Source organism: Scomber scombrus, chromosome 21 (genome assembly GCF_963691925.1).
Source record: "Scomber scombrus chromosome 21, fScoSco1.1, whole genome shotgun sequence".
Taxonomy (NCBI): domain Eukaryota; kingdom Metazoa; phylum Chordata; class Actinopteri; order Scombriformes; family Scombridae; genus Scomber; species Scomber scombrus.
In genome coordinates, this window is record NC_084990.1 from 9,517,612 (window position 1) to 9,544,971 (window position 27,360).

General features: G+C 38.4%; 4 protein-coding genes across 5 annotated transcripts; all 4 read left to right on the forward strand.

Annotated features, from left to right (window-relative positions):
- Nucleotides 1–268: 268 nt before the first annotated feature.
- LOC134003046 (parvalbumin, thymic-like) lies at nt 269–2,429 on the forward strand. The gene is made up of 4 exons (XM_062442153.1): nt 269–329; nt 504–636; nt 884–993; nt 2,254–2,429. Exons 1-4 carry the CDS (start codon nt 269–271, stop codon nt 2,280–2,282), a joined length of 333 nt encoding a protein of 110 aa, XP_062298137.1. The 3' UTR covers nt 2,283–2,429.
- A 4,558-nt stretch (nt 2,430–6,987) lies between these two features.
- Nucleotides 6,988–8,391, forward strand: pvalb3 (parvalbumin 3). The gene is made up of 4 exons (XM_062442131.1): nt 6,988–7,048; nt 7,519–7,651; nt 8,055–8,164; nt 8,257–8,391. Exons 1-4 carry the CDS (start codon nt 6,988–6,990, stop codon nt 8,280–8,282), a joined length of 330 nt encoding a protein of 109 aa, XP_062298115.1. The 3' UTR covers nt 8,283–8,391.
- Nucleotides 8,392–12,156: 3,765 nt separating this feature from the next.
- Nucleotides 12,157–14,958, forward strand: pvalb9 (parvalbumin 9). Its single transcript, XM_062442231.1, has 4 exons — nt 12,157–12,217; nt 12,797–12,929; nt 13,797–13,906; nt 14,933–14,958. The coding sequence occupies exons 1-4, from the start codon at nt 12,157–12,159 to the stop codon at nt 14,956–14,958; spliced, it is 330 nt and encodes a 109-aa protein (XP_062298215.1).
- Nucleotides 14,959–16,577: 1,619 nt separating this feature from the next.
- ccz1 (CCZ1 homolog, vacuolar protein trafficking and biogenesis associated) lies at nt 16,578–27,271 on the forward strand. 2 transcript variants are annotated; one of them, XM_062442025.1, is made up of 17 exons: nt 16,578–16,728; nt 19,055–19,127; nt 19,218–19,314; nt 19,436–19,533; nt 19,847–19,940; nt 20,082–20,162; nt 20,258–20,305; nt 20,463–20,546; nt 21,302–21,477; nt 22,145–22,226; nt 22,349–22,410; nt 23,480–23,591; nt 23,945–23,978; nt 24,164–24,281; nt 25,530–25,688; nt 26,446–26,594; nt 26,718–27,271. In XM_062442025.1, the coding sequence occupies exons 2-17, from the start codon at nt 19,114–19,116 to the stop codon at nt 26,771–26,773; spliced, it is 1,464 nt and encodes a 487-aa protein (XP_062298009.1). In that variant the 5' UTR covers nt 16,578–16,728; nt 19,055–19,113; the 3' UTR covers nt 26,774–27,271. The 2 variants fall into 2 exon arrangements, with proteins under 2 accessions (XP_062298009.1, XP_062298010.1); XM_062442026.1 differs by having other exon boundaries at nt 26,467–26,594.
- Nucleotides 27,272–27,360: the final 89 nt, after the last annotated feature.

Below are 27,360 nucleotides of genomic sequence, written 5' to 3' on the forward strand. Positions count from 1 at the left end.
CCTGACCCCTGGGGAAACCACTTTACAAAAGCTGTGCAATGCCAAGATTCTCTGTCTTTCAGGCTCTCTTTCACACACAGACGAACACACACACACACACTGATGGCTGAAGTGGTCAGCTGCAGGTGACAGTGGACAGAAGGACACTGGTGGTTTCTGACACTGGGGGTTGAAGCTTTTTCACTGTGACCAGTTGTCTCTTTCTGTTCATCAGCAGTCACATATTGCACCAGGCTGCAACATCGATCACAACAGACTCTCCATCATCATGTCTATCACTGACTTTCTATCAGTCTCAGACATAACCTCAGCTATTAATGCTTGTAAAGGTGAGGAAATGAAAATGTGTGATGAAAATGAGTGCTTATATATTGCATTATTGCTCTAATGCCAGGATGTGAGGCCTTTATTTCTTCATTTTACTGTAGCTGCATGATATTTTAAAACACAGGTTGTCTAATATTATTAATCATTTGCACTTCTTTATGTCATTTTACTTTCAGCAAAGGATTCATTTAGCTCAAAGATGTTTTTCAGAACGGTGGGTTTATCCAGGAAAACTCCAACAGAGATTGAGAGGGTCTTTAAGATTTTGGACCAGGACAAAAGTGGCTTCATAGAACAGGATGAGTTACAGTTGAGTTTGATACAAAGCCTGATATGAATGTCTATGTATCTATTTCAGTTAATGTATCAAGCTTTATTTCACCAACCTGTCAACAGCTTGATACTGTCTGTATTATTTGACCTGCAGTATCGTGTTTCAGTATGAAATGCAGCAAAATTCACATGTTTATCCCCATTGTTCTCTTTTTTGTTGTCATTTATGTGTTTGATGTCGTTCAATAACTGCGGCACTTCCTCCCTGATCTCTCTGCATCAGGCTGTTCCTGCAGAACTTCTCCAAAGGAGCGAGGCCCCTGACTGCAGCTGAGACCAGAGCTTTCCTGCTGGAGGGAGACTCGGACGGTGATGGGAAGATCGGCTGGGAAGGTAAAGCTGAGGGGGGTAAACCATAGAAGCTGAGTAGAGGTCTGCACCTTATTTTTTGTTTTGCCCTCTTGAGCAAGAAGAAACTAGAGACTGAGAGGTGATTGTGATAATGGCCTGTATTTTGACCTGTACTTTAATTATAAGTAAGTATATTCTAAACTGCAGATGTATGAGTAAAAATGTTTTTGCTGAATGTGAGGAATAATACACATTTATCAAGTTGCTTACTTACAGTGTAGATTGGAAATCAAGGTTAATTAAATGTATGCAATGAGCAGAAACAGCCAATCAGATATATGCCATACATTTCTTTTTTAATTAACATACACATCCTTAAAAATTACAGCAACATCTCTCTCTTATCTACTCAATAAACATTCATTTTGTAATTTAAGTTTTGATAAAAGTTAAGTTTATGTGTGTGAAATCTTTCACATTATTACGATACATGAAAATACTCAAGATTTACTCAAACATTGTTAATGAAGTGCATACGATAAAATGCATGGAGTGTTACTGCGAACAAATTCAGTACCAGCTTTATTTTTGTTGTTTATTCAAACAATGAATTTCAGCAGACATTAGTTAATCAGCAATTATTATTATAATCAATTCATTGTTTCAGTTATTTTTTCCAGCAAAAAAACAAACAAACAAACAAAAATAAATAAATACACGTTTTGAAGGTTCGAGCTTCTCAGAGGAGGAAAATGTACTGTCTCCCATTGTCATATATTTTAGAAAATTGAATACATTTAATTTTTACATTTACAGTAGATGAATCGGTAAGGAAAATAATTGTTAGCTGCAGTCCTAATTTGCACCCCTGAAGAGTGTAATAAAAGAGGAAAAGTGGTGTAACATACTTAAATCATTATAATCACCCTAAAACATGTTGCACAAGGTATGAGCTCTCTTAAATTTAAGAACATTTTTTTAAATTATAAAATATGTGATGAATTAGTTCTTATAATTAAATTAGTTTTATTTTCCACTGGAGATCAAAATTTCACTCACAGCTGTTAATGGTGATTCAGTGGCTATGCAGTGGTCTCCAGTTAACACTCTTTCATTTCTATACTTTTCTTCACCTGTTGTCAAGCAACTAAAATACAGCTACAACTACTAGAGTTACACACCTTACAATTGTAGGTTATGTTTGTAATGTGTTGTAGTTGGAAGATAATTTTAGCAAAAGAATTAGGAAGAGTAGAATCCAAATATGTCTCAAATTATATTGTTTTTTTCTCTCTTTTTCAGAGTTTTCTGCGATGGTCAAGTCTTCATAAGTCCTGCATGAGCCCCAGATGTTTTGCTGTAGGATGATCTTATGATGACTTTGATTTATAATGTTGGTTAGCTACAGTAAATAACTTCTAAAGACTTTATGTGATTAGAAACTTTTTCACACCAAGGACCCCTAAACTGACACAAGTTAGACCCCCACCAGATTTTGTCCCAGGGTCCCCCATCTGATAACATCTTTGCTTTTTTATGTTTTATTACAGAAAGTGTATGAGACCACAATAGTCATACATTCTGTCATTATGATACTTATGGATGGGATTATAGTGAAAAGAAATATTATTCTGCTTTTAGATTGGGACCCCCTGGAGTCCCCTAAAGGACCCCTGGGGATCCCCAGACCCCACTTTGAGGGCCACTGGTTTAGAATAGTAAAACATGTTGTAGTTATTGTAAAACAAAATGTAATAAAATAATCATAATGTGTCTTTCTCCAACAGACAAGTTTATGAATAAACATACTTTAGTCCGTGAAATATTGAGGTATGATTTCTCCTGTTTACATCCAGTGAGAGTCGTATCAACATGAACTCTCTCATGTGCGTCATGTTATGATGTTATATTGAGAGTTGGGAGAGGTTCAGCCTGTCCAGCAGCTGGGAGGCTTTGGTTTCCCCATGAAGCGACATGAGTAACTTTCCGCTGTGCAAATGAAGTGTTTGGCATTCTGGCAGCCTTCTCATTTTCACACCTTAGATTAGAGTAATTTGGTATGAGGTCTATGTTTACACTCAGACAACATGTACAAAACATTTAATACACTTTCTTTTAATGCTTTTATAGATGCAACCATATTGTTTTCATATTTGCTTTTCTATGGCCACCATCATGGCCATCTTTCTGCTCTGTCTTCAATCTGTGCATTACTTTAAGAACATTTTCTGTATATAGTTTTACTTTTTTGTTCAGACCAAGTGTTGAACAAAAAAGTTAAATGAAGCAAGAGACAATACCCATGCATACAGTAAATGGGTCTATTCATGTTTTGTAAAGAACATTGACTTCAGTATACTAAACTCATATGGAAGAAAAATGAAAATTAAGTTATGGATGTCACCAATATCATCAACAATAGGTTTCTATGAATCTGAGATTTTCTGAAATTAAAATTAGTTCCTGACTTCCCTGTCTTAAAAGAATAGCACAATCCTGCTCTTCTTTGACAACAAATGTTTTTACCTGCATTTTGAGTGTCACACAAGGACTTTAACTCCCTGTATTGTAACCAATAATGTTTCTGTACATTGACAATTTACACTATAAAGACACAATAAATTCCTCTTTTGGTTTAGAAAGAAAATGTTTTTTGCTTTAGCATTCCCTCCTGTCAGGACAGGATTCGTTAAATTAGTAGTCCAGATTTATGGCTCCCTGTTCTCAACCCTGACATTTATTGGTGTGAATAGCAGATGCGGTGAGGTGTACACAGAGAGGATTTTGGCCCGTCCTGACACAGACTGTTGGATCAGAGGCAAGCCATTGTGAAAACTGTTATGGGAAGACTCAGTGTGTCTGGCAGAGGTTCAGCAGCTCTGTCCCGAGGAGTGCTCTCAGTGACCCAGCAGATTAGCTGTGGTGAAGGATAAAGTTTCTGTGCCAGCACATTTACAGGACTTCTGTCAATGAGGCACATTTATTTGCAAATTTCCTTCAGATGGAAATCTGCTGCTGGCAAAGTGACAGGGAATACGGGCTGTTTGTATTTCCGAACAAACATCTGCTCTCAGGTGAAGTGTTAAAGAATTTAAGTCGACTTGTAGTCCACACACACAAACACACACAAAAAAACTGCTGCAGCTTCTGTGGTCAGATCTGTGGTTTTTTAAGTAATTCCAGTTTATTTACCAGCCCTAGATATTTATAATGTCTTACTAAAATTGAGGTTTAGCTTTCTAAGTATTTCTCACAAATGTACATTTTTAAATCAGAGATGGAGAGAATGATGGGGAGCGCTTTCCACTGTCTTGAATTACACAAGTTAATATCATAGCTTGTTGGGTTTCATTTCTGCTGTGAGATATTTGTAATATAAACTGATATTGAAGTAGGGCAAGAATAGTTACAGTATCTGTGTCGTTTGAGGTGAGAGACCTCACTTGACCACAGCAAATGTTAAAGGCCATAGGATTATAGTTTGACAAAGCTTTTAAGAAGATTTGAAACAAAGAAGAATGAAAGAGTGAAATGTTAGAAAAACAATGTTAGTAACCTCTCTGGCGGGGGAAAGAACACACACATGAAACTACTGAAATGAAAGACAATTACACAAGATACTCAAACTGAAAAGAGTTTAGCAGGAACTGAGACTGTAATTAAATTACCTAAAGGGATAAAAACAGAATGTTTTCTGTATAGGTTTGGTAAAAGATGTGTACAGGAAATTAAAATGTGCTGATATTTAAATATTAATAATTCATATAACACAATAATCACCGGACCATCTCAACACTGCCACCTGACGTGTAGTAGGTGCATAACAGGTTTCAGAAAAAAGCCATTCAGAGCAAATATGGACATGGAAAGACCCCCACACCTTCTCTTCAGTTAATGTCAGTGTTTTTCTGCAGTGTGAGAAGTCATTATACAACCACGGGATGCCTCACTTAAAGTGTGAAGAAAAAAATGACGATGATAACGGTGATAATGATGATGATGCTGATGCAGATGATATCAACTTTCGGTGTGTCCTAAAAATAGCATCACATATAGTTTCGCCGTCATAAGGAGAAATTGTGTGATTGTCTGGGTGTCAGATGTCAGCTGCTCCTCAGCTTCGTGTAAACGGACCATGATGATGTGCTATTAACGTAAATTAATCTCTGTGCCGTCCAATCAAACCCTTCCCTGCTACTGTAGCACATGGTGAAAACTTTAAGATCCCATTATCTTTTTGTTTTCAAGTTTTTATATTTCCTAATTGTACACCCTTCGACAAAAGACTCACCTTATATGAATACATCCGAAATTAGGCACTTGCCCTCCGCAGTGCAGGTTTGCAACTTTTAGGCAAAAATACGCCGAATTTGAGTAATAAAAGAAGTAGTGAATCAATTTGTCAATAAAAATAATAAGAGCAGTTGGTGGAAATATTATGTATTTCTAAAGTTTTGTTTTTTGTTTTGTAGTATCTCAGTCCAATCTGTTTCAGACTGTTTCAGTCTCGTGTCCACAAATGCTGCCATGAAGCCAAACGCTAGAACAGAGAAATGCTGAATAAATTCATGTAATGACCTGTGTCAAAATATCTAAACACATGAAGACATTTTAAAAATGTAATAGTATACATCCACGTTTACCAACATATCATACCCTGTGATAATCAATCACTGCTACAAGACCTTTCTGACACTGGAATGCCAGCCAAGTCATTGCAGACATTTTACGCATGCCAATTACGCACAGGCTCGTTCTGCACGGTTGAGAGGGCACGCGTGGGTCATTAATCACCATTGGTGATGGTGTTAATGTACACAGAGGGTAACTTATGCTTTACTACAGGTTACACAATCTGTAACTATTACACTGCATTTCATTCATAATTTCTTTATTTAGGTACAGTCGGCCATCTGAAAAGACATAAAAGATGTGCAGATAATATGTTTTACAGATATGTACATTGAAACTAAGATTCAATTCAGGCTTTGACTATTAAAAATTACTTTATATAATAATTAAACAGTTGATATTATGGCACATTCAACATTAAATTAGGTTTATAAGAGCAAGGCAAAAACAGTGTCATTATCACACAAACCTGACTGATGACAGAATAAGCATCTACAGTACCATAAACCTGTTTACACCTGATTATTTGATATAACAGCCGTACACAATATAAAGCTTTACCTTAGTCTTTTATCCATATTGTGCTCCACAGTTTAACACGATGCACTACATGGCCACAGAGTACACTACAACCAAATCAGCAGCGTATATTATTAGCCCTATGCAATATTAAGCACTTTTGCATAGGACCACACTTAGCCTTCCATTTAAGCAACTTCATTTATGTACATATAAATAGAACAGCTCTGTCTACTGGACACATTTTTCGACCGACTGCTTTGACTGCTTTGCACACAGTGTCTATTACATAGTCTATGCATCAGATTTCGGGTGAGTGAAGGTATATAAGCTTGTGAGAGTAGCTGAGGAGTTCACTGCAGTGAGCAGATTCATCTGAGCGAATCTTCTGTAGTCTTAGAGATAACCTTAAAGATAAGGTGAGTTTCACTGAGGAGCTCCAGACGTTTAGCAAGTCTACCGCCTGAGCCAAAGAAACTTGCAGGGCTTCAACTTCATGCAATGGGATATTAATCAAGAAAGGGCCCCACGTGGCCATATTCTGAATATCAGAAGCTCAGAGTTTGGCTTTGGATTAACTAAGGAACCAAATCGACACAGCTTCAAAGGATCTTTTGTCTAGGAGGGCTTGAAAGATTGGACTACCTTTTTCTGATCATCTGTGCCTTGTCTTTTGGGGCTGCCAGAAAGGAATACTCACAGAGAGCGACTGTGAAATAACTAAGATTAGCTTTGTATCTCTGATGTTGTATTCTGATGTGCAGTGAGGGAATTTAACAGATAACATGCTTAGATGAAAAATAAAATTGCTTTACCCTGTCTGATTTGCCATAACTGACCTGATGAATTGATGTCTTGTCCTTTGCTCTCCTCCCTCAGCTAAAAATGGCATTCGCAGGAATTCTGACCGATGCTGACATCACTACAGCCCTTGCTGAATGCCAAGGTAAAAACCCATGATGGAAATGACAGAGTGCAGCATTATAACTTAGGAAAGCCTAGATTATAGAAACCATACACCAAAATCTGCAGCTTGTGTGTCTTGTTGAAGGATTACATTGCTATAGTGCAGAATCACATTACCAGATTACAGTGAGTTGGATGCATCTTTTCTGCATTTAACATTGCAGGATAATCTTTTTAAAGATTATTTAGATCCAGCCACAACTCTTAATGGTGCAAAAAGCATACAAAATCTGCTTTTAATGTTATGTCTATATGTATTAGCAGGATGAACTTATTCTCATATGTATCAGTATAGCCAATGTAAGAAAAGAACCTAACAGGTTAAGCTAAAATAAATGAATGACAGTCAGAGCAAGGGGTTGGCGCAAACAACAGCAACTAACCAGTGTGCCTGCAAAACACATTTCAGTTTATGTGATATGATCCCTCTCTTCTTCTGTCTTTTCAAAGCTGCCGACTCCTTCAAGTACAAGGAGTTCTTCGTCAAGGTCGGCCTGTCTGCCAAGACCCCCGATGACATCAAGAAGGCCTTTTTCGTCATTGACCAGGACAAGAGCGGCTTCATTGAGGAGGATGAGCTGAAGTAAGCACCCTTTGGTAGAGCCCTTGTAGCGTAGGGATCATCTTTCTTTTGGCCGCAGGGAAATCAAAATGATGTCATTGGTTCAAAGCATCCGAGGAGCTCGGGCTACCGGGTGTTCTCCTTGGGAGTAACTCTATGCTCCCTCCTCTGGCATCTCATGTTGTAAGGTGACAAAAAGTAGAGGAAAAAACAGAACAGCTATAGCCAGCTTGAAGTTGTTTTGCCCAATCAAGTACCTTTTATTGTCTGAATCAATTTAACTGGGAGAAATCTCAAACGATCTTTTGGAGATTACCTTTACACAAGTGATCAAGCTGATGAAATATTCACAGGCATGTTTCTGTTCTAAAAATAAAGGCATATTCATCTTAACACAGTATTTCTCTCTGGTTCTCTTTTCCAGGCTGTTCCTGCAAAACTTCTCTGCCAGTGCCAGGGCTCTGACTGATGCTGAGACCCAGGAATTTCTCAAGGCCGGTGACGCTGATGGCGATGGCAAGATTGGAATTGATGGTGAGAAAATGTCTCGAGGAACTTGACCCCTGACTCATGAATTTATGAATGCAACACCCTTTTAACACTCTTCTTTCTCTCTGTCTCTGCAGAGTTTGCTGAATTGGTCAAGGCATAAACACATGAACTGACCAACATCATACTTCAATACTCTAAAGGAACAACTTGAGCCAAGAAATGACTCTTCTCCCACTCACTCTCTCTCTCGACTCTCCACTTTTGTACAATTGAGCTTTAAACTCCCCAACCACACAACAAAGTGATAACCCCTCTCTCTCTCTCTTGTCGCACTCACCCCCTTTTGCTGTCCACAATGAATGTACCTGACTAAGTGTAAAGCGTGGCTGACTTGTATCTTTCTCTCTCTCTCTCACTTCTGTCGTCGTTTTAACTATGTGAGTTTTGCTTAGTGTGAAATCAAGTGATCATGCACTTTTATTGGAAACGGACGGACGATGAGAAAACAATAAAGCTTCTTTTTCAATAACACAAGTCTGATCTTGGTCTTTAATACTTGGTTGTGAAGTGACTAAACAAAGAAAATCACAAAGAATCGTTTTTATGCAACGCCTCCTTAAAAATGTATGAGAATTCTTCTTTTCCTGTTGCTACAGCTGACACGAAAGAGAAGGAATTGGTCTCGCTACTTAGCCATTTCTGTGGTCTCCTCAGTTCTTACATTAAAGAAGATGATTTACCTGAGGAAACACATTTTACAAAATAAATCCGACCTAAAGATAACTATTTTTTTTTATGTATAAAACCATAAATTTACCTCATAAGAGGACATTAAGTGATTTTAAGCAAAACTGTTTCTTTTAAGCAAATCTTAAGTGCATTCGTCAGAACCCATTATTAATGCAAAATACCATTGGTTACAAATTATGATACATTTTCAGTTTTTTTCACTTAGAAATAGTCTTCTACAAGGACTTTAGGGGGAAGACTCACCCAGCTGTGGTGATGTGATGCAGAGTAAAATACATAAGATTTAACCTCTTAATCTAGATTCTAAACTCCTGCTCCATTAATCCAGCTCTTATCTCATACAGTGAGCAGTGCATCTTTAATTCCCTATTGCGTCATTAAAGATGGCTCTGCACTGATGTGAAGCAACCACAAGGTGGCAGCTCCAATCTGTCAATAAGTCACAAGGCTTTCAGATGCTCAGTGGGTTTTAGATTGCAAACCTGGAAGCTTCAAAACAACAGATTGTTTTCTAGGCTTCAGATGAGTTAGGTGATTCATGTTTTAGTATAACTAGTAGATGTGAGACCACTGAAAAACCCTGTCACTCAAAAAGCATAAGTCAGAGCTTCACAGCATGTGAAACTTTTGAAGAATAATGAGCTTTATTCCCTTGGTTCTCGTTACAAAAAGCCCCCCCTCCCTGCTCTGCTAATGCCATTAGTGCTGACTGGATTCACCAGAGACGCTGCTGTGTCAGTTGCTTTGACAGGGAGGTCTTTGCAAGACAACCAACTCATCAGTTTAGAGTGGCCGGTTGTCATGGTAACCAGGTGCAGCACCTTCACACAACTTTAAATTTGAGTTTGTCATGGTGTGTTTTGAACTCAGATCGTCAGTTACAGTATTTCCAGATGAAAACTGTCGTAATAAAGAAGAGAGACCCAGCATGCCACACACAAGTGAACAGAAAATGAGTTGGGTTTAAGTTAAATATTTTGTAAACCTCCTAAAACATTTTTTGCAATTATCCTCTTCTGTCAGTAGATTTTTAGATGAAGATGTGTATTACTGGAAAGCCAGTTCTGCTTTTAGTGCATAATCAGGATTATGTTCCATCAAGCATTTCCTTTTTTCATTTTTACTTTACATCCCTCAGAGTGTGAGGGAAGTACATCATCCACCAGTGAAGAATGTCACTTTTACACTCTCAACATTAAGCATTATCACTTCAGTGTAAGTACCAAAAAAAATTCAACCTGTAAAGCAGGTTTATTGGTCAGTGGAGTATACCCAAAACAGTGAAATAATGAGGTTTTGAGTCCTTATTTCTTTTTACTGACAGAGCGTGCAATATCTGTGTGGGGCATAATGTAAGCTTACTGATGAGGATAACAATCCCCTGGCAGGTCAAAGATGATTTATGACCTGCTGCTCACTGCAGTCATCTGAATTTAGGAGATTATTCACCAAAAAAAAAGAGAGAAAAAAAAGGGCCTGATTAAATGTGAGATGTCTATAAGCTTTTACACGCACCTGCACAGAGAGAGAGAGATAGAGAGAGAGAGAGAGAGAGTGGAAAGGGAGGGGAGAGAGAGCCATGTAACACAGGAAAAAAGTTGACTGGACAAAAGCCATAGTGTTATGACAGTAAGGTTGGGAGTGAAGGACAGTCCGTGACAGATATAAACAGTAAAGGTTAAATGGACAGGTGTGCAGGTGAGCAACACGAGAAGGAGGTGGTTTGCTGCGGGAAAATTTGATCCCAGGGCAGGTTGGAAACTCAAGCATCCGTCAGCGCATCCACGCAGGCGTATATAAGACTGAGCCAGCTGTCAGCAGCCGCCCACAAAAGCCTTATCTGCTGCTGTTGCTGCTGCTGTTGCTGCTGCTGCTTTGGACCTGAAGACAGAGGAAACCCAGAAAACAGCGGTGAGTCTCGCAGCTGAACAGGGACACTTTCTAAACAGGTGTTGGCCAGGTGTGGTATCTACCTGCTCTTTTAAAGCTTGGCAGGACGCAGAGCTAAAAGTATAACCATAGTTTTCTTTTTCTTTTCTTTTGAATCTTTGCAGGGATTTTAGAAATGTTTTGGGCTTGTCAGAAATGTGTTATTTAGAGTGTAATAGTTTTGGCACTAAATTCAAACCAAACTAAAAAAATTTGAAAAAAAAGCTGAGATGAAAGACCAAACATTTAGTTATTCCTACAAGACAGAAGTCATTTAGTCATTAAATTATCTGAATTTTAATTTAAAAAAACACCAGACATGAAAGAACAAGTGTTCAGAAAAGTTATGTATTTTATTTTTATTATTATTATTGCTCAAAGGAGAGCAGGGGAGGCTGTTTTGCTTTTTCTTTTCTTTTTTCTTCTTTTTTTTTTTTTAACTTTGTCTTATGTTATTGTTTATTTATATGTATTAATTAAGGTGTGGATGAGTCAAATTAGGTAATTTGCTGTAACAAGCCCAGTAGGATATATATAATTATTATTATTATTATTATATTATGTATATATACATATTTCTTTTTTAAATAGAAAATTCAGCTCCTCTCCCCACACCATTCATTTTCATTAAGCCCTTTTGCCAATTATCCTGCACAGCTAACCCAATTATGCAATGAAAAGGCAGCAAATAGCCTCAGTTATAAAGAGTTGCTGGGGGAAATCTGCTCAGATAGCATCAGGAATAGATCATAACACAATAATCATGGATTTATAAAGCAGAATACATGAAATATTTTGGCAGTATAACTTTTTACACTGGCCAAAGTACATGTAAATTTGTGATTTCACTGATTCTCTGCATTTTCATTACTTTTGGACAAGTCATATTTGCCAAATAATCAGTAGTGGAGTTTTGATAGGATCATAATATTAACCTAGATGCATCTGCAAATACAAAAAAACATAATCCAGCATGACACAGGAATGGACTGAGAGCAAATCACAAAGCCTGAAGTAGTTGAGGAAACACCTAATATGTTTGCCTGGGAGAGATAAAAAAAGTTGGCTCGTACGTGTGTGAGCGCCCGCGTGTGTGCGTGCATCTGTGTGCATTGGTGTGTGCGTGTTTGTGTGTCATGCAGTTAATCCAGCATGACACAGAAAAGGACTGAAAGCAAAACACAAAGCCTGAAGTAGGTGAGGAAACACCTAATGTGTGCCTGACAGAGAGAAATGTGTGTGTGTGTGTGTGTGTGTGTGTGTGTGTGTGTGTGTGTGTGTGTGTGTGTGTGTGTGTGTGCGCGCATGTTTGTGTGTGAGTAATTTTAGTTTTTCTTTTACCCTACAGGACCAACATGTCTCTCACTTCCATCCTGTCAGCTGAAGCCATTGAAAATGCTATCAAGGACTGTCAAGGTATTTTCTGCACACACACACACACACACACACACACACACACACACACACACACACACACACACACACACACACACACACACACACACACACACACACACACACATACAGCAAATTAGGCCGAATACACTTGAACATTATGATAATACCATAATGGACTCTATAGAGTATATATAGTAAAGCTAACTGAAGAAAATGTACATTTTTGATTAAAAAAATACACAATCATCCTGATCCGCAATTGAGAACTCATAATCTGTGTTGCATTTGGTCGCTCTCAGATCTTCCATTTCCGATATTGTTCAGTATCCTCTCCACTGGCAGCTCCAACTGAAAGATAATGAAATCCAAATTTGAAACGGTTTTTAATCATCTTGTTTGTTTTAATGGAGGCATGTGTCTGCTAACCTTCAACAAAAACACAGGAGTGGAAAATCTCCCACCTGGATAGCAGCCACACGCTATTTTAATCTCCAAATCAGCTCCCAACCCGGTGAAACTCGAGGGCCAGCGCTTACCCCGTCCTTGCATGTGTGTTTTTTAAAACCAAATTTCACATGTAACTGCATGTGTTTCCAGCTCCGGATACATTCTGCTACAAAAAGTTTTTCAAGCTGTGTGGCCTCTCCTCCAAGACGCCCCAGGAGGTCAAAAACGTCTTCCAGATGCTCGATGATGACAACAGCGGCTACATCGAGGAGTCTGAGCTCAAGTGTGTAAAAACGTAACACAATCATGCACAATCACAGCATGATTGTTAGGATGTACTAGAGTTTTAATAAGTTACAGAGCTTAGTATAATATGTACAGACGGTTGACAAATTAATGTAAAGTGTCTCAGTAAGGTGTTCACCACGTCTTGGCACTGATTTTCAAAGTCTCTAAACTCTACTGGAGGGATGAACACCATTTTTCCACAAGATATTCCCTCATTTAGTGTTTTGATGACAGTGGTGGAGAGTGCTGTCCAACACATTGGTCCACAGTCTCCCAAAGGTGTTCCATTGGGTTGAGATCAGGTGACTGTGAAGGATTCACATCATTTTCATACTCATCAAACTATTCAGTGACCGCACGTGCCCTATGGACAGGGGCATCCTGGAAGAGACCACTCCCATCAGGATAGAAATGTTTCATCATAGGATAAAGGTGATTAATCGTGCCAACTTTAATGATTTGCAGTGACCCTTCTCTCTAAGGGGACAAGTGGACCCAGACCATGCCAGCAAAAGGCTACCGAATCACCTCACTGAAGGGGTCAAGCAGGCCTGTTCCGGTTTTTCCACTAATTTGTCACCCGTCTGTGTTTGCATCTGTGCGAGAGGGTTTACTGCACAAAGCACGCAGCAGAATTAAAAAGGATTGCATCATTAAGCTGTCTGTTTGTGTTATCTAATTCACCTTTATTTTGTCGTGTGATAAGAGCTTGGCTTGAGCTGTCTAATTTTGGTAATGTGTCTGTGTCCTCTGCATGTCTCAGTCAACAGTGAAATAACAGTCAATTAATTACAGCAAATACACACAGTACTTTTAAAAAAAAATGTGTGTGTGTGTGTGTGTTGTGTTTGTGTGTGTCTAGGTTCTTCCTGCAGAGGTTTGTCCCTGGGGCACGAACACTGACTGATGCAGAAACCAAGAGCTTCATCTCAGCGGCTGATGATGACAGTGATGGCAAAATTGGAGTAGAGGGTCAGTATCTGATTTCCCTGAATGTATTTTGAACAAACTCTTGATGCAAGCAGACATGATCTCATTGGTTGGTTGAAATCTCAAAGAAACAGAATGTATCAATAGATCATTTCATCCAGTTTAGCACTATTTTGACTTACTAAACATGCATTATAGCCATTAGAAGTTATTGAGGATAGATTTTTAAAGTTGACCAAATTCAATGCTAGTTCATGCTACCCGTAAATTGGCATGTTTCCCTTTTTCTAGTGAAGCAAAAAGTTTGTTTACCTGCTGACATAGTGGTGTCATTTTAGGTGATTCTCAAATCTGTGGTGTTTGCTCATTAAGGTTTAAATCAATTATTGATATAATATCTATCTTCAGAGATGCTCATCCTGGAATATTTGTAGGACAGTTTGGCTATACTGAAGCTTGTAGTTTTCAGTGCTGATTATGTGGATATGAAGTATTCTTGGAAAACTACCAAAGATTTGACTCTACTGCAAAATCAGTAGAGTCAAATCTTTGGTTGTTTTACTATTAAAATTATTTCTGACAATGAACATTTCTTTTTAAAATACTGGAGAAAGTTAAGTATTTTCACTGAAGAGGTTTGGTTAAGCCTGTATTTTGAGCTCAAAGCTGAATGTTTCTGTTTGTACTTGATGTGCTCTCAGCAACAAAAAAAACAGCTTAATGTACCACAGAGAGGTGTTATAGACTTTTTTTTTTTTAACATAGTGCCATGTAGAAACCATCTGTACTGACACTCAGACTCATGACCTCCGGATTCTGCTTATTTGTCCCCGTTTTACCCATCATTCAATTAGCAGAACTATCTGAGCTTAGCTGCCTTATGTAATAGGATCAAGGATTTGGACTATTTAATGAAGATGATTTCAGTCTGTGTTTCTTTATATTTTCCAGTGTTTAGTGTTTACTCAAAATTCTATAAAAGATGTAGAGATTCTGCATTCAGATGAATGTCAATGGAAAACGGTTCTGTGATTCATGTCCGATTCAATGTGCTTCATCTTTCTACAGAATTCCAGACTATGGTCCTGTCCTGAGTTTTGCAGATGAAGAGAGCTTCAAGTCTTACAGTCTTCAGTCCTCTCCCCACCTCTAGAGTTTTCTGAACCCAGCTAATAGAGTGCATTCATTATCTTTAAATGACCCTTTGTCCATTTAAAGACAAATGTTTTTAATTTGTCTTCTACCTGTGTTGGTCCTTGTTTTCCTATCCGCACAAACCTGACCTCTGACAATGAATGAGATGAATAAACATGTGTAAACATCCATTGTGTCTTTATTCTTATTGCTTATTAAAAATCATTACATGGGTGCACAAATCCCTCTAAAATTATTCCTCGTATCACATTCCAGATAAAGAAAGTGTTATGTGCAACAATAATATGTGACTTCCCTGTTCATATACTGTAAACAACATGAAAGAGAGCAGGGGATAAAACATCATGTCAATAGTTTTCCTGAAAATTTGAATTGCAAAAAGCTGTATATTCACCTTTGGATTGTTTTTTCCCCACTTGGGACAAGTCAGAATGTCATGATAATGGTGTATATTGTATTTTCATATGAAGTTCTTTAAATCCAGTTACTAAGTGCAGACTAAAGTTGGTGACAATACGGCTCATGAATACTTAAAATGTTTTATAGGTCATCTATTAAAATATTCTTAATAAACTATTTTAAAGCTTGTATTAGCTTGCTAAGCCTATTAAAGGGATTGGATTTTTTCTATAAAGAAAAGATTGCTTAATGAAGATTGGTGTGAGAGTACGTGTGTGTTAAATTTTAAGCGATGGACTGAATGTGGAGATCTAAGTTACTGAAGACCAGAGACTCTCAATATACCTTTTTCCAGATGACATTTTGACATGTCGCAGTAGGAAAAGCACAAATATATTCCATTTAGCTGCTTCATTTTCAGCGTCCTGATATTGTACATGCTGGCTACTGTCATACTGTCATGGCTAATGTTATAAATGATATCAGTAACACTTGGGCTTTTCCAGCTATAAGTCCAAATATCTGTGTGAAAAAGACCTATATCACTCTCAGGTCTGCCAGCTGCAATTGCCCTGCACATGAAATAGAAGACACATCAGTGACAGTTGACCTCATGTTTATTATTCATCACTCATAACTACTCTAAAGACCTAGGTTTAAGATTTCTCATTAGATACCTCAAAATCTTTGGTGCAAAAGTCTGGATGGGTTAATAATGTTTTGATAGGCAGCGACTGAAGCAATATCCTTCACAATATCATGTGTCATTGTCACCAAATAGGTTACAGGACAGGGTTGCAGGGGGATGAAATCGAGAAGAAACAAGACCAGGCTCAGGAAAAAGTGAAATTGTTGACCAAAAAATGGTTTAGCTGATTAAAGATGAAGAATTATGGTGGGAATTTGTTCAAAATTCTACAATGAAGACAAAAAATAAACAAGTGTATCTTAAATCTAACACAATGTACCATGTACAGTTTTAACCAAGCATTGTTTTACAAACATATAATCTCATACAATTACAAAATACACGTGCAGTAGTGCATTCACTCAGTTAAAATGTGTTACTCATTTTATACACTGAATTTATCAACTATGCTGTATGAGAGTCGGAACCTTTGCTTTGGCCTGAAATGGATTTCAACCCGAGCAGTTTAACTTGTGACACCGCGCTGTCAAAAGCAGGAAGTTAATAATGTAAAGTATAATGCGGCATCTCCTCTCATTGATCTCATTTCCTCGTTTTTTACCTTTATTTACGCACTCCACAGCCACGGACAGCTGCACAGTGGGGGTTTGTGCTCGGTAAGGTGAGTGTTACCGTCGTGTTGTTCTCGGTTCACTGAGTTTTTTTTCATCTCTGAATCTCAGCGAGCACAACTCTGCAGCTAGCAGAGCCAGCTATCAGCTAACTGTTCACACTGACCTATTGCTGAGTGGTTAAACTAGCTCTCCGAGGGAGCCACAGTTAAATAATGATGTAGAAAAACACATGAACTTGGAGCTATTGTGTAAAGACACCGACTCAGCTTACTTACACAGGCTAAATATGGCGTTATGTCCACAGTGACAGCGACAAAATGTCAAGCAAGTAGCAAAACAAACGCACCTAATATACTATAAAACAAAAACCAGAAAGTTCAACACACTGTCACTTTATTCATTTTACTAAACTGTTCATGATTGAATTTACAACCCCATCTGAATTAACCCTAACCCTATTTTGAGTCGTATCCAACTGATAAACATTAAGAAATGTGCACATACAGTTACATTTAATTTAATTTGCACGCACATAAGACTGCATCAAATCCAGATAATAACAGTAACAGTTAATACAGTCATAGTTAACGCAGTTAGTATGCCCTAAAGATTTTTCTATTTAAAGATATCTGATTTTGTCACCTCCTTTCTCTGTTTATTATTATGACTTTTGCCCTTTGTCCTGATCCCATGTTAACAGTATCCTTATCTTTCTTTCACTATGATGCCTAATTGTTTTTTGTGTTATTGTCACATGATGTAAGTGACACCTTAAGATTTTAATGGTAGACATATGATAACTTCATGGAATGTTATAGTTATGGTTTAACCGCACAACACTGTAGAAAGTAGTTGGACCCGCAAAGCATTCAAACATTGTTCATAATGTTCACTGAGTAAAAGTTAAAAGGCCCATTTGTTAAAATGAGTATTGGTTATTTTCTTAATTGCAATCTCCTGTGAAACTTGAAATTTGAAAGAATATAATTGAAGTACTACACACACACACACACACACACACACACACACACACTCTCACTCTCTCTCTCTCTCTCTCTCTCTCTCTCTCTCTCTCTCTCTCTCTCTCCTTCTCTCTCTCTGTCTCTTCAGTATAGAAAGAGCTGTGTATAAAACAGATATAGCCCTTTAACACATGGACTGATGACACATGAGTCAACCTCTTTAAAATGATGGAAAGAGGAAATTGTTGGTTCATTCTATATACTGTCCATTATGTATCCCTGCAGTATTTATAGGCCATGTAAGTTTATTTGTATTGCACATTTCGACAAAGAGGCAACTCCAAGTGCTTCACATAATACATTCAAAACATGTTTACACAAACACATATCCAAAAGCCAGATGAGCTTCTAAATACATACAAACCGAATCCAGTGATACTATACAAATTACCATAAAACACAATTACTGGAACAAGATCATTCATGACCACATGTCTGATCCTTCTTTTAAGACTGTTTCAATATGAGTTTAAAATGATACCATTCATGATCCATTTTAAACTCGGTGAGACTGACTCCCTGATTAGAAAAAGACTCCTGCTCAAAGGAAAGAGCACCTTTATAGTTCCATTGTTTCCCATTAATCATATAGACTGTGGTGGACCACCATAGTCTAATGTGTGCCACCACAGTTTCATAGTGAGCCCAACATGTCTGTACACTCTCCAAAATGTTCAGCAAAGCCCTATTGAACTAGTGGAACTTGGATAATCACTTCTGCTTTCTTTGTTTCAGAGCTGAAATATGGACATTAGTCTGTTTGGAACATTTATGAACTAATAAAATTTATTTCCCATGCTTTGTGGGTGTGTCATCACCATTCATACCTATACAACCAGTAGTTAAATTACTATAGCACTAAGTTTTTTAGAGCACAATTATTATTATTATTTTTTTATATAGATATAACCTCTTAATTTTGCTCTCAGAGTGCACCAGAATGATGCATTTGACCACCACAGTCTCTCAGATTTATGTGGGAAAACACTGATTCACCCATATATGCACCCCAAGTTACTGAGCCAGAACTCCTTTGTGAAGGTTAAACATTTTAATTTAAAGGAAGAAATGTTGTAAATCAATCGCTTTAATCACTTTGGAGGGCATAGATTGTGTTGAATTGTATTGTCTTTTACTGATCATTTAAACTAATACCTGAATGTATATTTTATGGTCTTTAATACAATATTTGAAGTATTTTTTCCCACCACTTCATAAATATCTTACATTCCTCCAACCTCAATCTGATGCACATCAACTGCACTCAGTGTGCATGGAAATTGAGTTATTGTTATTATCTCTACGTGTGTCATGTTACCCTGTGTGATGTTCATTTGTCTTCATTCTGCAGGCCCACGGCATGCCAACCAAACTGTCTTTGCAGAGGAAATCCAGACACAAGTTACACTAATGCTGATGATTAGGTAAACCACTGATGATGTAAGGCTGTAACCTGAGAGAGAGCTCTACACATGTTTATCTGCTTATCAACTCTCTCTTTGTGTCTGATACAGTCCCAGAATGGCATCAGGAATGCAAGAGAAACAGTACACACCATCCCTGCTCAATTTTTTCGTTTATAATCCCACATTTGGACCTCGGGAAGGAGAGGTGAGCATGACTCCCAGATAGAGAGAAGCACATAGTTTACACCGGAACGCTGTAGTTAATATTACAAAACAAGTTTGTTGGGGGCGGGATTAAATTGCTAATGCAAGGTGTATTTTTGCAGGAAGAGAAGAAGATTTTGTTTTACCACCCCAGTGATGTGGAGAAGAACGAGAAGATCCGAAATGTGGGCCTTTGTGAAGCCATTGTACAGTTCACCAGGTAGAGAGCTGCTGTTGCTGCTATAACATTTTGACCCCTGACATGTTACAGACTGGGTGACCTGTGTTTATTTCACCTCTCAATAGACTTTAAAAGGCTTTTGGCATAATTTAAAGGTGTCGAGCATTTCTTTAATGTGTAATAACAAAGATATTTTGCAATTCTTTGAACCTGAGGCGTAACAGAATAGGGAAATGATGCAATAAGATACACGCTAATACACGTCTAATGTCTGTAAAAGTGCTAAACAAGGAGCTGATCGTCTTGTTTAGGTGTGTCTCATCTCTTGACGGTTGTGTTTTCTTTGTTCCAGGACGTTCTGTCCAACAAAACCAGCTAAATCCCTGCACACACAGAAGAACCGGCAGTTTTTCTTTGAGCCTGAGGACAGTTTCTGGATAGTCATGGTATCTTAAATGCTTCCACGTACATTACTTTTGTGTACATTAGCTCATTATTGACTCTTTTTGTCAAGACTTTGTTGACTTGTTTTTAGAAATGTAATTTAGTTTCACCTCCTTAATCATTCATTTGTGATTCTTCCTCAGGTGGTTCGAAACCCAATGATCGAGAAACCAAACAAAGATGGTAAACCTCCCACGGTAGAATATCAGGAAGAGGAGATACTCGTGAGTGCTGAGACATACTCATCCACATTATTATTTCTTTCCTTTTAATATTGTCAATTTTAAGTTTTACTTACTATGACTCATTGCTTCTGTAGGACACTGTTTATGGTGCGGTGGTAAGACAATGCTACAGTATGTACAAGGTGAGTTTCAGTATGTTTTGGATCTGTGGTCCATCTAACAAATGAGTCGTCCTCTCCTAAAAGTCTTTTAATGACTCCCTTAATGTACTTGTGTGGTCAGACTACCAATTTAAGGTAGTTAGAGAGTGAAAACAATCTTATTTTGCTTTTGTTGCAGCTCTTCAACGGCACATTTGGCAGAGCAATGGAAGCAGGCGGAGTGGAGCTGCTCATCCAGAAGCTTGAAAAGTTCTTCTACAGGGTAAAAATCTGTCTGTGGTGACAGTTAAATATTTGTATTATTTTGTTCCGGTACACTCCATCGTTTTTCTCCGCACACTGAACATATATTTGCCTTTCGTTGACATCATGATTCATTTCCATGTAATAAAAAGTCAGTCGAGCCTTAAAGTAAATGTTATCACAAGGGCTCTGCCTATATTCCCAATGTTTATGCTGTGGATGATGTTTGAACATACACTGACTGTTTTTATTTCGTTGCGAAGTTTTTAGTAGGATGTTTGCGGTCATGCCTGATTTCCTGATCGGCCTAGACTATCTGTCTTCACTTCATGCTGCTGTCACCTCGCTGGCAGGTCTTTACATCAACACATATGTAAAAGTATAAAAGATTGATTTCTAATCGGGGAATGCCATTTTTAGGTTTACACAGGCTTCCCTGACCACACTGTAACCCAACGACAGAGAGAGAGGCGGTGGTGTGCGTATCAGAGGTTGAATGTCAGTGACTCCACAGCGAGTCAGTCAGACTCCGGCTCTTACTCCGTTTTCTTTATTGCACTGTAAGCAAGCACTTGTAGGCGGGTAAACTAACCCCTTACTCCTTTTCTTCTCCTGTGTCTCCTGTTTTTTTTGGGCTTTCGTGTGTGTGTGTGTGTGTGTGTGTGTGTGTGTGTGTGTGTGTGTGTGTGTGTGTGTGTGTGTGTGTGTGTGTGTGTGTGTGTGTGTGTGTGTGTGTGTGTGTGTGTGTGTGTGTGTGTGTACTGGGGTTTCCAGTATCTGCAGACTCTCCACTTGCAGTCCTGTGACCTGCTGGACGTATTTGGGGGCATCAGCTTCTTCCCGCTGGACAAGATGACGTACCTGAAGATCCAGTCATTTGTCAACAGAGTGGAGGAGAGCCTCAGCCTGATCAAATACACAGCCTTCCTGTACAATGACCAGCTTATCTGGTACACACCCAAAGCTTTGCTCTCATCTGTGAAATCCACCATTCTATCAGAGTTGGTTAATTGATACCACAGGGGTTATTAGATCCTTTTTATACAGAGAATTTCAGGATATTATTGTGTTTTTTAATGTGTTATATATAGCATGTACTAGGCCACAACTTTATATCATCTTAAACATATTTGCAACCTTGTACCAGGGTAAAATGGTAGCATCGGCACCTAGAAAACACATCATGGCATGCTGGGTAGACACAGGTGGCATTAAACATGACCTGTAATCCTCTTTGTGGTTTATGTGCTCCCTGACATGCCACTCGCCTTTTAATTGCGCCGTCAGCCACCCGTCTCAGTGCGTGAGCACCACGGGGGATTGCACGATCGCTAATGAAATTACACGAGAGCCGAGCGATCTTTTGTTGTGAACCGTCACAACAGGAGAGCTGTTTTTAATTACCGTCCAAATTAAGCGGCTGCATCATCTGATTTCATGCTCTGCTTCTGGACTATTCATTGTAGTGTGTGTACAGCTGCGCTAGAAAGTAATCACCGCCGTGAGTCACCTTGTTTTAACATCTGGCTCGTGATGCAAAAACTCAATTTAAAGCACACAGACAATTATCTTTGCAGTGTATGTTGTGAAGTGTGAAAGTTGTACTCTGCGCTGCAGGAGCGGACTGGAACAAGACGACATGAAGATCCTGTACAAGTACCTGACCACCTCGCTGTTCCCCAGACACTCTGAACCAGAGGTGAGGGTGGTTTTGGTGTCAGGTTAAACACTTGATCTCAAACCTCTTGAAAATCAGATGGATGTTGTGAAGACTTCTAACTTCCCCTTTTTTCATTCTTTCTCATCTCGCTCTTCCTCTAGCTGGCTGGCAGGGACTCTCCTCTGAGGCCGGAAGTTGCAGGGAATCTGTTGCACTATGGGAGGTAAGTCCCTGCACCCCTGTATCTGTATATTCCTCAACAAAAGGCAGGATAAAGACGGATTTTGTTTCACAGTTTACTAATTAATGTCATGGCTAATATGACAGTGAAGTATTGTCAATTAGTCAGAAAGTGTATTCAATTCTGCTAGACACTCTGCATCTGTGAAGGCTTATACATGCATGCATGTTCCTCTGCCAGCATCATGTGATTTTAACCCCACGGATAGTAATGAGCTTCGCTTGCAGTCAACCAAATTCGATATGGAGGTGACTCCCTTGACTAACACTTTTCTATTCAAGCAGGAGAGCAGAGAGTAGAGTGTTACTGCAGCCTCAGGAAAAATTTTCATCAATTCAGTTTCAGTGTACATATGTAAGAGTTTGCTCAGCGATTTCTCACCGTCTGTGTTCATGCTTGAAGTAAAAATTGCCTGAAGGTGAAGCAGAAGCAGCTACAGTAGTTCAACACTGACTCCTGGTGATCTATCTATAGACGCACTAGAACATGATGATTAATCTGTAAAGGGTTAGAGTTAAACAAATAGTTTGATAAAGTAAGCCATCGTACGTGATGAATGTACTAAGCGTCACACTTCTAATTAAAATGTTCCCACTTCTTGCAACATGGCATCCTTGGAATCCAGCGTATGAACAGCGCAACAGTGAATTCCTTGTTCGCAGTTTGTCGTCTTATCTTTCGGATCAATCGTGGAGGAATGAACAACCTCTGATCTATTTCAGAACAGAATAAATTAATTTCCGTCCGCCTCACATTTCAGTCGGAGATATTTTAACTACTTGCGATGTTGTTGTGAAATTTGATATTGGTGCTCAGAGGATGATTCCCATCTATTTTGGTAATCTCCTGACTGTTCCTTCATGTCAAACCGACATGGCATAAATATAATAAACAGACTTCCTAGAAAGTATTGGTGAATATTCATGCTTCCTAGGTGATGGATTCTTGTGATATTGGCAGCTTAGACAATAAAAGCAAAAATAATGAGAATTTTGTTAGTTTTGTCCTCCATATTGCTGGGTGTAACAAATGTTTCTTCTGTTCTCTCCAGATTTTTGACAGGACCGTCCAATCTTAAAGATCCAGAGGCCAAATTCCGATTTCCTAAAATATTTGTCAGCACTGAGGACGGCTATGAGGAACTGCACCTGATCGTCTATAAGGTGAGGTTGAGTAAATATGATCTGCTGTGTGGTGAAAGAGTGTAGACTTAATCTGTTGATTCATTCATACACATACAGTTATTTTTAATGTATTAAAATAGCTCCAAGTGGTTATTCATTCATCTAGGATGCTTTTTATAATCTGTGACTGGAGGATTTGACTTTTCATATATGAACAATAGATTTACTATGAATTGTGCCGCTCTATCAAACGATATGGATTTTTGGGATTAAACAGCTAAATTTTAAAATAATGAAGTACATTCCATGATGCTTATCATCACATTAATGTAATTTCCAACCTGTGTGACCTTGTTTCTGCGTTTAACCCTCGCTGATCTGATCTTTTCCAGGCGATGAGTGCCGCAGCTTGCTTTATGATCAGTGGTAAGTGTCCACCCACCTACTTATTTGATGGTGTTTACTTAGTTTCATTAAATAAAGTTGTTACATTTGGTATTTTATAATATTTTGACCATTTCACTGTGCATTCAAAGCTTAAATATCACTTTTTTTAAACCAATGCATGTCCCACAATGGCTGACTTTCTTCTTTCCACCATTTCTTTGCAGCTTCTGTGGAGCTGACGAGAGAGTTCTGTGAGCAGCTGGACGGATTGGTGGGCCCTCAGCTCACCTTGCTGGCATCGGATATATGTGAACAGTTCACCATCAACCGCAGGATATCGGGGTCAGTTGAGAATCCACTAATCTCCTAATTCACAGTTTGCTGTGAAGTCAGTGTCTTCTCGTTTCAGTCTCTTCTACTTCTGCTTTAATAGGTGTGTCACTTTACTGATAACGTAGGGTGAATTTTAAGGCTTGAATGTTACACTTAAGGTAGTGAACTTACCACCCTGCAGTAAGAGGTGCGTGCGTCTATGAAATGTTAAAAAATAGTGAAAATTGGTCTCCTCACCTCACATTTCAGAAGTTCGAACCAGCAATATTTACAGATTGAGTCATTTAAGTCAGCTTTTATATTGACTATTATTATCTTATTAATGAATTAGTTGATTGACAGAAAAAATCTGCAACTATTTTAATAAACAATTAATTATTTAAGGTCATTTTTCAAGTAAATTCTAGATTCTCTATTGTAAAACTTTGCAATTGTGAACTAATCAGTAAATTGATTTCAATGCTTTTAATAAAGGCAAAGACTGCTTCCAGAGTATTATGGAGAAGCACAGAGAATGTTGCGAAAGGACAGGAAACAATATCCGAAATGATTTACTTCCTTTTAACTATCAGTGTCATCGGTGTGTTTGTCTGATGATAACATTTTCTTCCACAGTTTAGTACAGTTTAGTACTGTATGTCTGTGGTGATTAACGTAGCCATGTCGCTTGCCATCAGTTGGCAGTCACTCCTTTGTATTAACACCGCCTGGCTGGCACTGAGAGAGGAGAGTCTGATCTCACTGGATGTCATCATGGCACTACTTAGGGGTAACTCAAGCAGTGTTGCTTTAAAGACTGGCATCCAGGCCTGCTCTCCTTTAACCCCACCAGTTAGCTTTAGATTCATCCTCGCCCGTAATCCAAGACCGGACTACCTGACACGCACAATTTGATGGGCTCCTTTTTTAATCACTCTAGTGAAGAATCGACTAAATAAATAAACACAGCCCCAAATTCCTCAGTTGGCATTTAGGTCTGTGTCCTGATTTGGCCTGGCAAAACTGTAAATAATTAGATGCAGCATATATGTGGTACGGCCTGTATTAGTGTGCACACATACTTTCAGAGACGTTAGTATAGTGCTGTTCTCAGGTAAGCTGTAGTACTAACTGTGTTCTCTGGTCACCTTAATGAAGTGTAAATAAACTTTAAAAGATAATGTAGCCCTGAAGGTGACTGCAGGTGATACTTCCTTGGTTACTTTTGCTTTACTTTTTTGTTTAAAGTGTCTTTTCTTGTGTTGTGTGTTCATTCAGTCCAGAGAAGGAGCCCCAGTTTAAGTTCATCTACTTCAACCACATGAACCTGGCAGAGAAGAGCACCATCCACATGAGGAAGACCGCCAGTGTGTGCCTCACTTCTGTTCATCCTGACCTCATGAAGATCCTGGGAGACATCAACTGTGACTTTGCCAGGTAGAGCAGAGATAACATAAGCTTAGTAAAATTATATTTATTTTTACCAGAAGCCTCCGGACATTTGTTAAAAGAGTTTTTTTTCTTTTAACAGCAGCAGGCTAAGCTTGGTGGCATTGTTGACCTTTACAGTTGAAAAAATAGAGAAAAATTGATTAGTTATAGCTACAGAAAGCTCTTTGGTAAGTGTCCCTAGAATGCCAGAGAAAGCATTTTTTATATGTTACGCTCCAAACAGCAGCTGTAAAGTGTTTTCAGATTTCACAAACCCTGATATTTCAGCAAAGAAAATGTGTAAAACTCATATACGGCAGATATCAGCACAGTTGTGTCATTTTCATAGATAATATGATGCTCTTGGGAACTCGCTTTCCTTTGTAGAAGTCATGAGACTGTGGTCATGTGAAAGTCCCTTTTTCAGTCTGTGGAACATGCAGTGGCACTGACGTTTATAGCATATATTCCAGTATCAATATCAGTTCCTTTTTTGTTCCCACAGGTGGTGTTTAGATTGTTACCTTTGCACACTCAAAACACACTCACAGTGCTATTTGCTTAGTTAAATTTTAGGTAATTACATGTGATTCCCTGCTGTGTTTTAGCATTAACTAGGCTAAAAACCTGTGGTCTGTATGGGCAAAGGCATAATCTTAGAAGTAGAGTTGATATGCCTGCTATACATATATATATATATATATATATATATATATATGTGTGTGTGTGTGTGTGATAGTGGCCTTTGTGTGATGATGCTCAGTTCTTTGTGTCTACCTCCCAGGGTTGATGAAGATGAAGAAATCATCGTAAAAGCTATGACAGACTACTGGGTAGTCGGCAAGAAGTCAGACCAGAGAGAGCTGTATGTGATCTTGAATCAGAAGAACGCCAATCTGATTGAAGTGAACGGTATGTCTCCACCACCTGGCCATCAGTAATAATCCATGTCATCACCATCACAGTCGACAATCTGCCTTGATATTTAATCTCCCCCTTCACCCTTTATGCCCTTTTGTCTTTTCTCTACTACAGAGGAGGTTAAGAGGCTTTGTGCGACGCAGTTCAACAACATCTTCTTCTTGGATTGATGGAGCGGACAGACAGAGACTGTTCCACCACACTAAAAACTGTCAGTGTTGCAGGGTATCATGACAGCATCAGCGTAATGCAATAATTGCATTGTAAAAATTTGGAAAAAAAAGAAAAATTAAAGAATTTCTCACCAAGTTTTTTTTATTATTATTTAACCTACAAAATTGTAATTTTCTCCTGTAATTAAGTGTAAAAATCCAGATTTTTACTGTACATGTACTTTATTTTCTGTCATTTACTTTGTACATACTTGTAGGATTCTAACATGTTCATTTTGATTTCTTACAAAATTACAGTTTGTTCATGCTTTTTTTTTTCAGTGAACACATCATGACAATGTCTTAAATTAATTTAAAAACTGACATGCACAGAACAGTCTACTCCAGGTTTCTTTGATGATCAGTGATAGTTTTAAAATAAGATGTCATCATGTCAAAAGAATTGTGGTTTGTAAACTACTCCACTAACTTTAAATAAATTAAGAAGTACTTTTACTTGCCAGAAGTCATGTATTTTTGTTATTGAAGGACACATCATATTGGTGACTCACATTCACATGTTCCTCCTTTCACTGACTTTTTGT